The sequence below is a fragment of the Carlito syrichta genome, unplaced genomic scaffold (genome assembly GCF_000164805.1).
Source record: "Carlito syrichta isolate Samal-C Ts95f unplaced genomic scaffold, Tarsius_syrichta-2.0.1 Scaffold302362, whole genome shotgun sequence".
In the NCBI taxonomy this organism is placed as follows: domain Eukaryota; kingdom Metazoa; phylum Chordata; class Mammalia; order Primates; family Tarsiidae; genus Carlito; species Carlito syrichta.
This window is the reverse complement of record NW_007246458.1, coordinates 610,439-629,099: the sequence shown is the minus strand read 5'-3', so window position 1 is coordinate 629,099 and position 18,661 is coordinate 610,439. Positions and strand designations below refer to the sequence as shown.

At 42.9% G+C, this 18,661-nt stretch overlaps 1 protein-coding gene across 2 annotated transcripts in view; it reads right to left on the bottom strand.

Moving 5' to 3' along the window:
* ZNF608 (zinc finger protein 608) overlaps positions 1–18,661 on the bottom strand; it is a 117,802-nt gene that overhangs the window by 9,361 nt on the left and 89,780 nt on the right. For both annotated transcript variants that reach the window (XM_021711555.1, XM_021711556.1), the window contains 2 exons: positions 3,308–3,395; positions 359–2,813 (listed from right to left, as the gene is read on the bottom strand). In XM_021711555.1, the coding sequence (XP_021567230.1) occupies positions 359–2,813; positions 3,308–3,395 (2,543 nt within the window). The remainder of the gene's footprint in view (positions 1–358; positions 2,814–3,307; positions 3,396–18,661) is intronic.

Sequence of the window (18,661 nt, the reverse complement as noted above, 5' to 3'; positions counted from 1 at the left end):
AGAGATCAGACTCAGAATCTCAGACTTAGAAGGGCATTCTGCAGCCCTGTGGCAGAATGTTCTCCTCTTAGTCTAAGTAAGAAATTAAGGGACCTCATCAGAATCACTGTGTGAGTTAGTGGCATGGAACACAAGTCTGCAAAGCGCATATCCGCAGTGCCTTTTACTACACAACATGACAAGAAAATGGTCACGCTCCAAAGTAACTCCTGAGAATCTTAAGATTTTTTTCAAGAGAAGAGGAAAACGCCCTAATGGGGGTTTCTTTCCTGCCTCAGAAGTCTAACCAGACCAAGCCCAGACATGTACAAGTCTCAGACTGCTCTCTCTCTGTTGGGGCCACGCTCCACAATCTTACTTGTTTAAATCTCGAGGTTGGGTCTACACCTGTCTGCTTCATAGAGTCCATGACAGATTTCATTTCTACAGCCTCCTTAATAAGCTGGTGGTTTTCCATCTGCTTAGCTTTGAAGCTGTCGGCCTGAAGCTGCTGCTGGTGATTGGAGAGAAGCTGCGATTTACCTGTCTCCTCAGTTTTATTAGGCACTGATGGCCCTAGTTTAGAATGGTTTTTGTTAGGCTCTGGAGTAGAGGGAGCTTTTGAGATTGTGGCCGATGGCATGTTTTTCTGTTTAGAGTCCTCCTTGCCCAGCTCTTTCAAGGGGAGCTCACTTTTCCTCTCACAGTCTCCTCTCCCAGCCTGGGCCATTTTCTGCTCTGCCAGCCTCTGGTCCTCATAGTACTTCTCATATTGCTGTCTATAGGCAGGGCTGGTGGCCATCAGAGACTTCTGGTCCATATAGAGCCCATAGGCATACTGGCCATAATAAAGTGACTGAGCCAGGGCAGGATGTCTTTGTGTGATCACTGATTGGTGCTGAGGCTGTAAGGATGCAGAACTGTGGTCCAATTTCTTGGAATCTAACTGCTCTGCCTTGTCTTTCTTTTCGGCGTCTTCCTCAGACTCCTTCTTGATCTTCAGTCCCTGTGTGCTCACACTGTTCCCAGCTGCAGGGGCACCAACCTGTCCAGGGTGTATGTAACTCGGAGAATAATAAGGATCGTAGCCATGGTAATAGGGAGAAAGGGACTCTTTCAGTTGAGACGATTGTGCTGTGGTTGAAGGATGCCCTTTTACAACACCATCCTTACTAGAAATGATATCTGATGGGGAACTGGCCTTTGACCTCATGCCCTCCGACCTGCTGTCAGAACCACCATCGTCAGCAGCATCAGATATATCAGAATAGGCTGGGCTGCTCGTCTTTGCTGTGGAACTCTCTGCCCCATTCTGAGTCAACACGTGCAGAGGGGCCATGGGCACCTGCCCATTCACCAAAGTGCTGCACTCCATCCTTGAGGCGCTCCCTATGGAAGGGCTGGGAGCGTTGTCTGTGAAAGTGTAAACCTTGTCGGCCTCGGCTTTGATGCTGGCCATGCGGCTCTCCTGAGACTCTGACAGTCCATTAGCCAGCCCTTCATTCTTGTTGAGATGATCCTTTAAAAAATGCCCAGATAAATCTTTGCCGGCGCCCTTGGAGTCCTCTAGTTTCCCCAGTTTGGCATCCATCTTCGGGCTTCCTGTCTCTTTCCCTTCTTTGTCCTTTAGCTTCCGCTTCTCCTTTTTCTTTTTGTCTTTGAGTGACACCAGAGCTGGGTTCACGGTGATGGGCTCTCCCATAATTGTGGGCTTTGGTTGAATGGGTTTCAGTGGAGGACTCTTTGGTGTGGCCTGAACGACAGTTGTCGTGAGGGAGGGCAGTCCGGGTATCGTCCCCGTGGTGGTGGTGGTAAAGGTTGCGGTAGGTATGGCGATGAGTTGTGGAGGAGTGGGGGCTGGGGCAGGGGCGATGGGCCGGGCACTTTTCAGTTTAGAGAGGTTTTTGTCCATTTTGCAGTTGTTAGCTTTTTTGCCCTTTTCTTTATCTCCCAGATTTTTCTTGTCAATTAACCCTTCTGCTTCTAGTTTAGGCATCTCGGCAGCCAAACTGCCGTCTGCTGCTGAGCAACTGTCTAATGTGGCTGTCATGTTGGAGATGACCGGAAGGTTGTTCAGTTCGTGGTTAAGGCCTTTCTTTTTCCCAGAATTCTTCCCAGCTTTAGCACCGATAATTGAACCTGGGCCATTGCTCATCAGCTCTCGCTTTCCCTTGGGGGTCCCAGGGGGATTCCCAGCGCCAGGGGACACCGGTGTCTTCACCTGGTCATAAGCTGACACACTTGTGCTTGGCTCACTGCATTCAAGTGCCACATTACTCAAGGCTTCCTCGCAGTCTGAGATCTTGTCCTCGCTGTCAGGTTCAAACTCCAGTTTGTTTTCGGGGTCTAAGTGTGCATGAGCCTGGTGGTACCTCAGGCCGTTAATGTGCTTGTACTTTTTGTTGCAGTTGGGGTGGGGACAATCGATTAACACTGGAGAAGAGCAGCCTTGGTCCAAAAAAGTAGTCTCTGGCTTCCCTTGAGGGGTGGTGGGAGTGCTTCTGGAATTTGTGCGGACACGCTTCCCAGGCTTATTGTCCTCGGAGCTCGAGTTCAGGTCCAGCTCCATCGGAGGCTTGTTTTTCCTTTTGTTGGTGGAGGAAGGGCTGGCTTTGATGTCCTCGGCGGCGCAATTTGGGGGTGTCCTCCGTCCGCTGGCATTGAGGCTGCCCCGCCTGCCTTTCCCATTGCCCCCCCCTCTGTTCTTGTTCTGCAGCCCTCTGGACTCCGTAAAGCTGGCCTCAGAGCCCGGGGCAGCTGCGGCAGACCTCGCTCTCTTCCCTCGGCCTCGGCCCCCTCTCATCTCCAGGTCGCTTGTCGGTGACTCACAAAACCTAGGGAGGCAAGGAACAGACGTCAAAATGAGCATTCCCAAAAGAGCCAGGTGAGATCACCAGGCACACAATGCAGCCAAGAGGAGTTGACACTGCTGTAGCTCAAGGGCCGGGCCCAGCCAAGGGAAAGACATCCTACCCTTCCACTGACAATGTCTGACACTGTAAGAGAACAGGCTACCAAGGGCTTAAATTCTTCCTCAGAAAACTAAAGAAAACAGTTTAGCCAGCTAGCTTCCAATCCAGTTCAAATTCCCATTCTGAGAAAAGAAGAAAACAAAGGACACAGAGAAGAGGTGAGGGATAGAGATCTCCCAATGGAAAAGAAATCCAGCATCTGCATTTTACTGTGTTCAATCCTAAATTGCTCATTTCTCTTCTGCCTGGTTTCAATTACAGGCAGACTTTTATGTATTATTAATCTCTCTCTATATAGTTTCCTTGCAAACAGAGAATAGGGGAAGGAGGAGAGAAATAAAAGGGTCTGTTCATACCTGGGAGGGGCCCAGTCGTGCTTGGTGCAGTCAAGTAGGGTGCCCACGTAAGTTTTGTTCCTCCACGTGACATTGACCACTAGAACACCTGTGTGGGGGGGTGAGAATGAAAAATAATCATGGTTAGCATTGATTATTCCAGTTCATTTATTATTCCTTTTTTTTTTTGTACCAGCAAAGTTCTATTCTCATTTGCTTTCAAAAGCTGTGGTTTGCATTCTTCCTCTTTCTGGTTTCAGTGACCTCAAGTTAAAACCCACAGGAAATAGTGTGTGTGTGTGTGTGTGTGTGTGTGTGTGTGTGTGTGCACGCGCGCGCCTGCGCGTGCACGCACTTGTGCGCGTGCGCATGTGGTACAAAAGGGTGAGACTGTGTGTGAGAGTGTAATCAAGATACTGCTGACAGAAGGAAATGGTTTTTGCCATGTCCTGCTGTAAAACAGCAACACTCACCTCTTAATTTTTCTATTATTACACATAATTGCTTTCGCTTGGCAAGCAGCCAACATAAACTAAGAGCCAGTTACCAGTGCTTAAACTAGAAGATGACTGAAAGGAATCGGTTTTGTTTTCCATTCAGCAATATAAAATGATGGTGATTTTATTCAGAAAAAAAGTATGCAGGTGCATAAAAATAAGCATAGAGGGGAAAGTGGCGACTATCTAAGAGTCCAGATAGCCGTCAACCAGCTATGATTTCTCCTTCCTAATCCTCTCCTCTTTGACTGTGAGACAATAATCAGTCTTGGTGCGGTATCTGTTTCACTGTTTGGTCTTGTTTCATATTAAGGACTCCTAAAATAGCCCTCTTAAGAAAATAAATGTGCACAATAGATTTGCTCTTGGGGTTATCTTTAGAATCAACTTTGGTAAGCATTTGCCACAGAGGATTAGAAAAGAAATCTCAAAACCAACACACTTGTTTCCTGCAAGCCATTCTGCTTTTCCCAACTGCTTTGCAGACAGACAATTTAATTTAGCACTGCATCTGTGAATTACTAAACTTAAGTGCACTTAGTACACCAAATGTCACAGAGAAACAAAATATAACATCCTCTTTATTTCTCTAGAGGACAGGCACTATATATTTTTAAAATCATTCCTTTAACAGCATGTTTTAATAGGACCTAGATTTTGAGATACACATGAAATACTAGCATAAAGAAATAAAATATTTAAGTGAGTCTTTGTTTTCTTTTCTGAACCTAACCTCATTATTTCGTGGAAACACCAAAGGACAATGCTCAAAATCTATTTCTGGTTGGTTTGCTCGCTTGCGTTACCACTGCCATCTTGAATTTTACAGAAAACCTGTTCCGAGCTCCTTTATGGTAAGGGAAACCTCACAAGGTAAGACTCATTTCCTTGGGAACCTTTTAACAGCAGGTAAAACACTTGAATGATTGGACTCAAGTAGTGGGGAAAGATTTCTTTCCAAAGTCTCAAAAGGAGATTTTTAAATTGTTTCCCATTTGGTCTCTGTTGCTATTACTTAGGCAACAGCTGAATTATTTACTCAGTGTAAATTCAGCCTATTGCAGCAATAGGCTAGCAGGCGAAAGGCTAGGATGGAGCAAAGCAAGCGTTTCCTCAAATCACAGCTGATTCCACTGTAACTCCCTCAGGACTTTGTTTTTAAACCATTGAGTATAAAATTTCATATTGCAACGAGAATCAATGGTAATTAGGCATTTGGTCAAAATTTGCACAAGACAGAACAATTGAAGGAAAGGATTCTTTATGAGCACATCCTTTCAGGAAAGGGGAGGGGGTGGGAGAGGAGGCAAAGGGGAAGACTGAGCTGGTTTTCTCATCATCTGCTCTCTGGGGCACTGTGTGTGGTGTCAAAGACCTTTGCAGCTGCTTAAAATTCTTTAGCATGTCAGCTATATTTACAGTGCAGGAATATATCTGTGTTGCCAGAAGGTTACTGCATTTTAGCTTTAGATGCAATAGACTGAATCACTGCATTCCAGAGTCCCTGATGTAGCACAAATGTATAATTAAAATTGCTTGAAAGGAAACATGAAAGAAACAACAAACCCTCCATTCTTGCAGTAATAAAATTAAAAACAGGAAAAGTCTGCACAGACACTTAACATTTGTCTGCAGTGAAAGGCTTTTGTTATTGCTTTTCCCCTAAGGGTTTCGCGTTTCCAGCGAACGCTGGCCGCGGATTGGCCGGCGCCCGCTGCGAACCCGCGCGTCTGATTGGCTGGGCCGGCGGCCGCCCCGGAGCACGGAGGCAGCGGCCGGGAGACACGAGCTGGCGCAGGGTGAAGGATGCTGCCCACCGCCAGCCGGCCGCGCTGGGAAAGAGGGCTGCCCGCGCTGCCCGGCTCCCTCCAACCACGCGGCACACGGGCTCGATCGTACCTACGAGGCCTGTCCGTGTCCGAGAAAACTGCGGGCTGCGTGACCGTGCGGTGCTCCCACCACATAGTACGCCAGCTCGCTCAGAACCCGCAGAACCGAATTCGCGGTCTAAAAACAGGCTCGGGGGAAATCTGGAGCCAGAGAGAAGGAAGGGACCCCAAACAGGCCATTAATCACTGGTTATCTGGGGCTACAGGTTGAAGTCACAAAGGCTAAACTGCAGTTGCAACTTCCTCACTGTAAAGCTATGCACATCTGCTACTCTTTCTAGAAGCCACACAGGCAGACCTCTTATCTAAGCACAAGTGATGCTGCTGTTGTTCTTTGCACTTGGCGGGAGTAAAATCCTGGAAAGAAAAGTCCATTCTCAACTTCAAAGGGTTTAAATAAGCCACCCTTATTTTCTCAGAAGCACTCCATATTTGAAATGCTCCAAACAAACGTTCTGCTCCCAGGGAGACTTTGAACAGTCTCCATCAAGCAGTGCTAATTAAATATGTGTACTTGTGTCTATCTTTCTTTATATGTACAAGCCGCTTCACAATGCCTCAGAGTATTTAAATCTGCCTCGAATTCACATGTGAATATACACACGCACATGTTTACACAGTCAAATCTGCTGCTCTACATTGGAATGATGGCTTAAAGAATGTTTCTCCTACGAACTACACAGTGTATTGTTGTGTCTTTGTAAGAGGCTCTGTGTTGGGACAACACTCTACCGTGAAGGGCCAATAATAAAGGTGATGTTTTAGTTCTAAATACATAAATGATTTATCATTTTGCGGAAATCCCTAAATCTTTCACATTTTGTAACCCATGGTCATATACTGCAGACTATACTTATTAAAGGCATGAATGTCCTCAATAAAAATGAGTCCTTTCATAAGTACAAATTTCAATTTTATAAATCTAAGCATAAAGTTATATCTCTCATTTATACAAATTGGAAATAAGTATACATTTGCTCAAAAAACAGTTAATATTTTCAGTGTACTTTTATTCTTTCAAATGTCTAGCATGTGTGCCAGGTGTTGAGGTCGCTCTATGCAAGTCCTTTTCATCTTGATATTTTCAAGTATTCCCCCAGGTTTACCTCATCCTCTTTCTAACTATGGGCATAGTCTTTCTCAAAGAGCTAACGTTCTGTAGCATCTTATATTTGAAAAATATCTGAGGCCTATTACTAATAAAGCAAGAACATAGCTTAAGAATACAATGAATGGTTTCAGAGTATGCTTACCACACAAGGTTTTCTTTATATTGTTAAAACTTTGTCTCAGATACTGACACCGAATCTAAGATGCTGCTCCCACAGGCATATTACCCACAGAACATTGAATAAAAACAAGCTCTTTATTATATAACCTGAGTCTCTTACCTCTAAAAGCCAAAAAAAAAAAAAAAATCCTCGAGACTGATAAGGATTCCAGTCACAGTATTCTATTATTTTCTCATAAAGAGTTTCCAGGGAGATGGTCAATCCCATCAAGCATTTACTGTGTGTGTGTTTGAGGGGGGCGGAGTGGGAACATTATCATAGAATCTATTTGGTGCTATGAAATCAACTGTGTTTTAGTTGCAACTCCATCCAAATTCTGTAATCCTAGAACACACACAGGCATACACTGTAATACAGAAATGGAAATACAGTTTTGCATATTACCCACATTTATAGAGTAGGCCCCTTATCACATTAGACTAGATCCTAAATGTGATGTTTATAGTGCCTGCCCTGCCCACAGTCCCTGCTCAGAGGGCAGCTTTAGGTGACCAAGCTCCTAGACTAATGATGCTAACACTGGCCCTACCTGACTAGACCAGTGACAGCAGCTGAAGCAGAAGAGCCCAAGCAAGGACTTACATTGGGAATCCGAATTGGTAATATGGAAGTTCTGGAAAGTTGGAGTAGAAGCCTATTGTACAAGGTACTAAGAGTCTCAGAGGACCATGATGGGTCAATGCCCCAAGGATGCAATAGCCATGGGATGAGAAAACCAACTTCTGGTGCAAAGATCTCAGTAATTTGTGTGTGTGTGTGTCTTTCTCATATGGTTCATCACTGATAGAGGATCTCACCAGCAGCCACTCTAGATTGCCTATTTTTCAGCTATCTTGTTCAAGAGTTGTTCCTGGTATTAAACTAAAATTTGTCTTCGGATACTTGGTCCTGATTGGACCTCCTGATACCCTACAGAAGCAGCCCACTCACCATCCACTCAAAGCCTTTCATTCAGGCAAGGAGTGTGACCATGCTGACACACTCCTCACCTCCTGTTCTCTCCCTTTTTTCCCTTTCAGCTTAGATCAGTTTCTTCAACCATTCTTCATGTGACACTTTTAATTTCTCTGAAAGAAACTTTGAAGATGTCTTAGTCCAAATCCCCAAGGAAAGTTAAAGTTTCTAATGAACTAAGAACAAATGCAAAGGGTCTCACCTCCATGAATCTCTACACCAATCACACACATCCCATGCACACCAAAAGACAGCCGTTCTCTCCTGGGTCCCCACTGCACTACATACGCTGTTCTCACACTGATGGATGCCCACTGGAAGCCATATTTCTATCTCTTTTCTGAGCCCACAGCTAGTCTCTTTCTCTGCCTCCCTATCAGCTCAACGTGTCCATGTAACAGTCCTATGGAAGTAAAGTGAGTGAACGGATCAATGTGGGCCACTTCCAGGCTGGCCCACTAGAATCTCTTGTCCCTTTCTGGCTTGCTGTGATGGAAATGACTACCATGACCTTGAAGGCCTGAAGTTGGAGGTGGCAGAGTCTCCTTCATCTTGCACCCTGAATGACAGGAAAATCTCCACCCACCAGGTATAACCAACTCAGTCTGTTAGGTGAGCGACAAACACGCTCTTACCAGGTCTCAAAATGGTTGGGACTGCTTGTCCTACACCAATACATAGCGTTCTCAATAGTTTACTCTGCTCATATACACAGCATGCCTATCTCTTCCAACTAGACAACACTCCTTGAAAAAAGGAGCAGCGCTTGCACTCACAGCCCCTGGCAGCACCCCGTCTGGCTCACAGTGAGAGTTCTTCAAACACCTAGGACCTACCTGCATGAGGGCTGACAAGACAGAATCTGGATTCTACTACTTAGTGACTTCTTCTTACTATCACATACTGTTTCAATAAGCATAATCTCCCACTAGCTTATAGATGATAGACATTCTCTGTGGGGAGATTTTGCTCCCAAGATGCTATAAATGTGGTTTATAAATTATTATTTCTGGTATTTGTGAAGCTGTTTCCTCAAGAACTGGGCAAATGCCTGATTTCCCAGTGGATCAGCATAACTGTTTGTATTAGAGTTTAAAGACTATTTCAGAGTCTTTAAAGTGCCTCATCCCTGGGACAGAAGTCTTTGCCAAGCATTGCAAATGCTGAATTTGGAGTCAGACAGAAGTTTTTCTGAACTCTTACTCGGACTACCACATCTGGATAGACTTGATGTGCACTCAGGCAGAAAACAGAAACCTCATTCTAAAAGCACCAAATGGTAATAACCCATTTATGCCGTAATTTTCTTTTTAAAAAAAGTTCATACATTTCTTTTCTTTTATATATTTTTTCTGGTGAAACATTAGTGATAAAAAAAAAAAAAGTCACCACACACTGGCTTCAAGAGTACAGAATAAAGTTCACATATTTTAGATATCATGTTAACCTACATTTTTACACAATGTGACTGTTGTACTAGGTATGAGTTATCACCATTTCTTTGTTCAGAACTCCTTCCCCCCAATATTTTGTTATTGTCACTCTGTGGTATTCAATACCAGTATGTTTTAAAAGCTGCATCTTGTATAGTACACTTACTCATTGTTCTAGTTTCAAAGTTTTAAACCCTCAGAGGGATCCTTCTTCAAAGGACAAAGCTGTGTTTATAATTATTTGGGAAATTTAAAATTTACAACTAAAGTCGCCCATAAAATACTTGCTGGCCAACATTCAGAGGGTCTTTCCCATTACCTGTGCCAAGTATATACGGAACACTAGGACAGGAAAAGTGAGTGTTGTCACATGACCATAAAATGCAGTGTTTTTTTTAAAGAGCCCTACTGCTGGGCTGAATGTTTGAAGAGTCACTTTAACCACATCCTGTAATCAAACCATCTGGAACACAGTGCTGCGATTAGTCACCCTGAACATCGGGCTTTATCTGAACAAATAGTGTACGGCAATGGAGCTTGGGAGATAGGGCAGCACTAACAAAAGGAAGTGTAATGAAACACTTTATGCCCTAGTGTGCCGCCACCCCAGTCATAAACCCCAGAGACACACTGCTCTGGTGTTAATGTACTACTCTATGAAAGCACAGTGAGCTTAAAGATTAAAGGACCAAAGGGGTGAAAATTGCTAGTTTGGATAGATCTTCTCTGTCAGTGGCTGGGATATGTTGCCATCACTCTATCTACATTAATTATAATCTCTCAGTTGACAGTTCAGCATTCCTATTAGGATTTGGTGTTATGTTCAGGACATCAGGAACAAGGTTTGTTTATGGGAAGACAGTTATGATTCTTTATTTGCCAGAGGGTAATCTGAACACTGAGGCATTCCCTTTGGTTTATTTAACTCCGATCCATAAATTAAGAGAAAAAAGGAAAGCAACCTTAACCAATATCAAAAAGCAACAGCAAAATGCTGTTCTAATCTACATTTTAAAAGATGGTAGTCTTTCTTACTTGACTATGCTTATCTCTTTCAAAAGTACATTTGATCACCAGTATACAATCTATGGAGATTTAAAAAAAAAATTCTGAAAAGATTTTTTCCCCCTAAATACACTGAATAAGCCCTTAAAAAAAAAAAAACAAAAAACACAGCTAAAGAAACCTTGTTTCCCCATGGGTCTTATGGTTTAATACACAAAAGAACACAGAGCCACTTCCATCACTGTCACCTCCCCCGCAGCCTTTGTTCTGAGGCCTGATGAGCTGTATTGATTTGGGAAAATCATTGAGCTTCTTGGAAAACTAGACTCTCGCTTATTCATGGCCATCTATTTCTTTCCCATGAAGACAGGTGGTCAATATCCAGTTGACTGGTCAGCTAAAAGAAGCTCTTGCTGCTTTTCTTTTTTCTTGCTTCCCTAGTAACATTATCCTTTCCCACTTCTAGAAAATACAATGGCCCGTCAAGGAGTCTTGTGGGTAAGAAGAGGGAGCAGAAATAAGGCTTTTGTAAGGCACCACTGGAAATACTAAAACGCTGTCCCACACATTTGCATGGAAACCTGCACTGCATATGTGGATGGTGACAATATTTTCAATGACTAAGTATTTACACAAGTTTAAATATTAATGAAAACTTGGAGGGCTCAAAATATAATTTAAAAAAAAACATTAAACCAAAACAGATCGTTAGAGATCAATTAATGTTTACTGCAAAAAGATGTATTTTACTTTTTTTAACTTCTTTTTTAAATAATCAGAACATATGTTCTACCAAGCAAGTTTCCTAGTTATAAAATGTCATAGGTGTAATTATAGACATCTTAGGTAACAAAGAGTATCATTTAAAAAAAAACAAATCACATGGAGATCGTTAGAAAGTAATTCTTAAACATGATCAGTAATGAAAACATTTGCTTTTAAGTTAGGCAGAGATACATATCCTAAACAACATTGCCCTTTGATGACTTGAGGCTAGTTTATATATATATATTGCATCATTACCACAATATGATTCCCTTACTGCTCAGGCGTTCTTCTGGTAGTTTCTGCTACGGTGCCCAGAGTCCCTAGTTGGGAGCAAGTGGAAGAACAGGTTTGAGGTGACAGTGGTGGAAGAGGTGAGGGGCACAAGTCCCCTGGGCTTGCTTTAGCAAGGGTGGCAAGTCAGAGACACATCACAGGGTTGCATCAAAAGCCACCTTCTGCATCCCTGAGGGGATGGTTTTTAGGCTGTGGCCCATCAAGGCTCAGTCTACACGGCAAGACACACGAAACAAAGAGGGATAGGAAGATAGACTTGAACCAAAAAGTACGTCTTCTGAGAGACATCTGGAACAATCCAGATGCATAAACTGAATGTGTACTTGTAGAGAGTGTGTGTCTATATACACTTGTACCAAGAGGTTTTATTTGTCTTTGATTAAAATTGCTAGTAAGTAATTGCCTCCTTTGAGGCTTGGTAGCAACAAAATAAGCAAGAGCACCATTCTGATTTCTGATGCCAAGTCCTAAACCTGATTTCCCCTGTTCCTTGTCAGGCACCCACTGGTTTATCTGAATTCTGCTGTTTAGATGATGATTTCCAGTGCCGGGCAGGTTCCTCACGCCTGCTCCTCTTCTTAAAGCCCAATTTCCTCATTAGGGTAGCAGAATGATTTCTCATTCCCTTCCTCCTCCCTTTCTTCTTGGAAAGCAAAGGTTCAATACTGACTTCAGCAGAATCAATTTCCCTTCCCCAATCCCGTCTCAAAAGCTTTTACAATTATCTCATTAGGAGATATTTTTATTCTTTTACATAAAAGCATTTAAAAGTTTGGGCAAGGTATTTTATAAATATTGATTGAACTAGGCCTGCAATGAGCCATCATAATCACAGTTCTCATGGATTACCTCCTAATAGTCATTCCTTTCTTAAGTGTGTTATTTTAAGAGACAGCTATGTGCAAGTGGCCCTGAGCACACGGCACATGGCCAGGTCTTCCAGAGGAGAGGGACCAGCCTTCACTCACTCCCACTGTCAGACTCACATGGCACTGAAGATAAGCGACTGAAAGAATGCAGCCTTTCCGATTATCGGTCCCAGTTGTTTCCTGCACTTAATATTCATTACAGGATCTTTTACGCTAATACGTTCTCTACTCAAACTCTCCACAATGTCATTACTTCAACTGGAAAAACAGGCAAAGAGAACAGCAAAACCAGACAAAAATAAATCACCCTTAAGGCAAAAACTCCCCCTCCACACCACTCCCGCCCAAAAGAGAGTACCCAGGAGGTGAAGGGGGAAAGAAGGGTGCAAAACACTCTGAAATGGGGAAGCCATTAACAGCTATCTGCCACTTGCCTATTTAGGTATCGGGCAGCAGTCTGTTTCTTGCCCAGTGCCTCCCTGGTGGGAAGAGCAGATGAGGAAGGAGCAGGTAGGAAGGCAAAGTAATTATCGAGATGAATGAAACTGAAAGATGCAAAGGAAATAAAATGCTAAGAATGAAAAATCCCATATACCTTTGGGGGAGGGGCGGGCAAGGAAAAGGGATACGGAGATTCCCGCTACCTTACCACCTCATCTTCCTCCCAAAGCCATCACCTCTTGTGGATCAGCAGCAGTGTGGTCCGTGGGTGAATAGCAGAGTTTCAGGTTTAAATGCGACCAAATTGCTTGTCGAAATCTGTGTAATACAACTATAGATGATAGGGCTGTGTTTTAAAGTAATTTCTTACCATCCCCAGTCCTCGAGATATAAGGAGACAGTGGGAACCAATTGACAATTATGCTCCACATCAAAAAGCTGCTACTGATCCATGCATCTCACAGGGACTGAAGAGCCAGGCTTCCTATAAATTATGATGCTTTATTTAAAGTCGGAGCGCTTATTTGCTTTTGTGCCAGCTCTGGGCCCTTTTCATCTCTAGCTCTAGCGGGCCCAGGAGAGCACACATTGCTACCGCTCTGCTGGCCACCAGCTGTGTCCTCTGTAAATCATAAAACCTCTGAACAAGCTATTCTTTACAAAGGCCAACAACATTTACTGGAGATGATCACTCCTCTATTATTCCACTCACTGAAATTTAAAATAGCAATTTACAGCAGCAGCTGAAAACAGGGGAACTGCCTCTCCTTGCTCTGTGTGTGTTGTGGGGTGTGTGTGTGTGTGTGTGTGTGTGTGTGTGTGTGATCTGCAAGTATATGGCACAAAGGGGTACACTGTGTGTATCACCAAGAAGCTGTGATCTTTGGAAATCTAGAAAGGAAACAAAGAAAACCAATGTCAGAGAAACTAGACCTAGCACCCTCTTAAAGGCGATAGGGTGCCCGGGATGGATGTGGTTGGTGAGCCTTCCTGTTGTCACCTGGCGGCGGCCATGCCTGCAGGCAGTGTGGAAGGGAAGCCACATCATGAAGCTCAGGACTATGACAGAGGCAGCCGAAGGAATGAACTCTGATCAAGTGTAGTCCGCAGTCAATGTTGAGGATGGAGGTGGGGTGGGGAGTGGAGAGAGAAGAAAGTAAAACAGTGGTGATCAAATGGAGCACCCCAAAACAGGGCTCTGGAGACAGAGACAGACACACCTGCTTCAAAACCCACTTTGTAGCTGCTTAATCTTGGACTGACCTAAACCTAAACCCCTCTGAGCCTGTTTCCTCATCTAGAAAACAGAGATAATATGAATACTAAGTAAGACGTGATTTATGCAAATATCATTTAACACAGGTACTAAAATAGCCCCTCAGCACAGGCGTCCTCATCTTTTAAACCCTCCTATAACCCAGGTCCCAAGTTGAAGAATGGAGAGAGATGCCAAAATTCTAGGAATTCCATGCTCAGAAATGTAGCCAGCAGCAAGCTCTCCTCATTCCTTCCAGGTGAAGCCCCCTCAGTCATAGGCACCTGCACTAATGATCCCAAGATCCTGGTGACCAGGCTTGCTGGCTTGCTGGCTTGTTATAGACGTGGCCTATCTATCTTTTAGAATCTTAAGGGTTGCAAATTCCAACCCTAGGGTGTTGTATTACTTCTATGCTCATCACCAGTTTCAACCAATATAAAGTTATCTTTCCTAACATATCCATTGTTTAAAGCAAACATTTCCTCATCAGTAGTAAAAGTCAACTGAGAAATGCAGTTCTAAGTATAAGGAAACCTCATTTCAAGTTTTCAGGAACAGCTAACTGAATGCCTGACGTTTGTCTAAATTATAAAAGGCAAGATTAAAGCTCCTCAAGACCGCGACAACAGAAATTAGACACTACAGCAAGGCTCTGAGGATGCAGACAGGTCCCAGGTTAACCGCAAGCTCATCTTTCCAATTCCCATCTGGACAGACTGGCTTACTTGACACCGGCCAGAGGTTGCCTGCCACCCTGCCCCATCCCGCATTCCAAAGTTCTTATCTTTCAGGGAAGGAAAAAAAAAAAAAAAGCCCAACAGAGTTACAAGTATTTCAATAACGTGCTTAGAGACCAGCTCTTTTCTGTAAACAAGCCTAATGAAGTGTGACTAATAGCGCTCTCCTTGAGCACAGGGAAGGTAAAAGGGCCTTTGTTAGCACTTACTGGAGCAAAGTCGTCATTTTGCTGGGGCAGAACAAAACTTAGCTGGTTATTGATTGACCAGCCCTGCTCAATGTCACTCTTTACTGTCTATTTCTATATAGCTTCTGTGTAAATATGCGTGTTTACATAGACAAAACGTCATTCTAGTCACACATTGACACACAGCCAGCTAATGGCTGGCTACTTTCTCTGCAAACCGGACCATGTTCAAAGTATCTAAGTGAAATCTAACTCCTCTCTGATATTTGTGTCTCTTCTAGTCCTCGATATTACCTAACATTTCTCTCCATGTTGTCAGTACCATGGACCTCAATTTCAGAGCCTGTAAGCCGAAGCTCCCTGAGGACACTTAATAGTTTCTGAAGTCATTCTGATTGAACCCGACCTGGTTATGACATTCTGGAGCTGATCTTGCTTTTTAATAAATTCAAAACTGCTGTTGTTTCCTTTACCCATCTCACCTATTGATTTTGAAACTTGTGAAATTTGGCTCCAAATGTTAACTGCTAAATAAATATTTCATGATGACTTCAATTCTCATCAATTAAAGTTTGTTTTAAGTATCATTAATACACACACAGTGATGTTAGCAGGAAGATCTGAAGTTGGCTTGGACTTCTTTCTTGGACGCCCGAGGAATTCAAGTCAAAACCTGCTTTCCTTGCGAATCTAAGCACACATTTCCGTATAAATTATTGACTGCACTTTGGCCTCGTCTGAAACATTAGCCCCACAGGCTGATAAGTTCTGACCCCAGGTGGCACATCAGCCCTCTCCGAAGAGGCAAGAACATTAGTGCTCTGCACTGGGGACGAAGGCGTGCAAGCCAATCAATCAAGCTCTCTGACAGCTTTTACTGCCTCCGTGCATTAGGCCAAGTCAACTTCCAAGACTCCTATTGTTCACATTATTCTCTTCTTCTCTGGTCTGATGAAGTTAGGGTTAAGTCCAAGGCTTCAGCAAGAGAATGGCTATTGTTAGTAACTCAGTCTTTATTGACTCTGACCTGCAGGGCAGCCGACTTCGAGTCTTTTCCAGAAGGTAATGCACTGTTAATTGCTGCTCATCATCGGGGTGTATTTTATATACCTCTCCTCACCAACAGACCTCACCAAACATCTCAAAAATTTCCCAGGTTGCTTTGTAATATTCTCAAGAGTTAAAACTCATATACAGCCTAGAAACACACTCTGAATGAAAATCTGATTTGTACCCAACATGGTCCCCAAATCGCTAAATCTAACACCAATGCAAACACGGAATATAAGGCTGGACAATGCTAACACTTGGGAGTTGGCACATGGAGAAATAGGTACTTTTTTTTTTTTTCCAGGGCAAATATCTGTGAGGATTAGGATACCGGGCAGGAAAATGCCTGATGGAGATAGAAACCTATTATTTCCTTCTGACGCCCTTTGCTTAAACTAACTAAACATCTTTTTCAGTGGAAACTGGTAGCCTTATTTGTGAACAGCTTGATAGCCTCAGGGTGAAGAGTTACAAGACTCCTCCCGGCCTACTTTGAAGAATTCAGTACTCTAAAGGGGTTGCAGAATTACTGGTCCAAAGGCTTTCCGGTGTTCTTTGAAAGAGAAAACAGACAGACCATTATCTCTTCTTACCCAAACAGGGCTCTCCTGAGAGACAGAGGGCAAGAGGCAAGGGGCCAGCAGAAGGCACACACCAGAGCACGTCTGTGTCTCACTGCACTGGGGCCCAAACCAGGCCTGCTGCCCAGCCAGCATCAAAAAAGCCCAAAGCCTTGTTGTTGAAAGTGGTGAACGACAGGCTAGAGGGAGAAATCACATGTAGACATTCTAGAAAGCATGCTTCTTGGGCACAGGGAAAAATCTAAAAACCCAAATGACTTGGATATTTACTTAGCTTTTGATTGAGAAATTTTTGGCCACAAATGCCTTTGACATTTAATCAGGTATTATGCTACTTTATTTAGTACATCCTAATATATGAATTAGTATATATGAATTAGTACATATCTTCCAAACCAGTAAATAGAAAGCCATTTTACATTCTGCTCCATGTGTGTGCTTGATAAGGTGTTGATTCCAAAATATATGAAAATAATACGAAGTTGATAAGTTTTCCCAAAAGGTGCTGATTAAGAGAACAATGTGGCCGGGTGTGGTGGCTCAAGCCTGTAATCCTAGCACTTTGGGAGGCCAAGGTGAGAGGAATGCCTGAGCCTGTGGATTCAAGACCAGTCTGGGCAACATGGTGAGACCTCATCTCTACAATAAAATAAAAAAACTACCCAGGCCTGGTAGCGCGTGCCTATATTTCTGACTACATGGAAGGAGGAGGTGGAAGGATCACTGGAGCGGCCACGAGCGTGCCACTGCACTCCAGCCTGGGTGATGGAGTGAGACTCCAACTCAAAAAAAAAAAAAGAGAGAACGATAATTTTCTGTCTTGATAAAGTCTTTGGGTGCAACGGATTGCATTTTCTGGTGCCATTCAGCCCAACTTAACTTTAATATTAGAGATAATTAGATGCAAGGAAAACTAAAATTTGCAATTAACCTTTTTCCTTTAAAGTGTAGTCTTGTAACTGTAGCTTAAGTTTTAAAAAAATCTTTAATTTTTAACAAGAAAGCACCATCTTAGCACATTAAACTCATAAATACAACAGGTTACCAGGGCCAAAAAATAAAGTATTCAAAACAAAGCTGAATAGCCTGTTCTTATATAAAAGGACTTCCTTGAGTAGTCCTATTTCTTATATTCTAGAAATTAGTTAGGAAACTATTCAGAGAAAATCAACTAAAATATTTAAGTAGCTGCTCTATTAAGTTTTGAGTGAAGAAAGATGGAAGCTGCAAGGTGTCAAAATCAGGATTGCCAAAATTTTTAAGCCTATGGACAAACTGAATTCAAGATTTGCTCACTGAATCTTTGTAACATTGAATTTGGGGCTTCCTCTGATGCTTCAAAGAAGACAATTCAAAACTAATAAAATAGGCATTATTTTACACATCAGGTAGTTAACATTTGTGCTACTGTCCCCAGGGAGTAAAGACAGAAATAAATAACATTGAATAAGACAGAAATAAGGAACACTGACTGAGTGCTTTGCTAAGTGGAGGTCACAAGAATAAATGTTTTTATACAGATTATCTCATTTATTCCTCAAAGTCTATGTGTAGGTTATTTTATTATTACTATTTTACAGGTGAGCAAATTAACTCTTGGAAAATTGGCTGACTTGCTCCAGGTTAGAAAGTCAGGGATTTGGTCCTTCTGATTTCTAGAACACCATGCTCCTAAATGCACTATGTAAGTTTACATAAACACGAGTTTATAAATAACACAATTTCATGAAGAAACTGTGTATGTGTGGATGGGGACCCAGAGTAAGTGAGGTGGTCTTGGTGATGACAGTGGGCTGGCCAGAGGCATGTGTTGCAGATGGCAAACACCTCTTCCCAACACCATGCTCAGTAATATCCCACTGGACCCCTGAAACTGACCATGGTGGTGATATATACACCACAGAAAAAAGCAAACACTACAAATCAGGATTCTCCCCCTGCAACTCCCTCCTCAGAGCTGGCTGTTAAATACTTAGCAGCACATCAATGGTTAGAAACTTAAATCTGCTGAACTGTCATTCTTTAACCACATGAAATACTAAAATGAATACAAGTACAAAAGGGCCAAAAGATCTCCTGTATTATAATTACATTTTTTTTTTTTTTTTTTTTTTTTTGA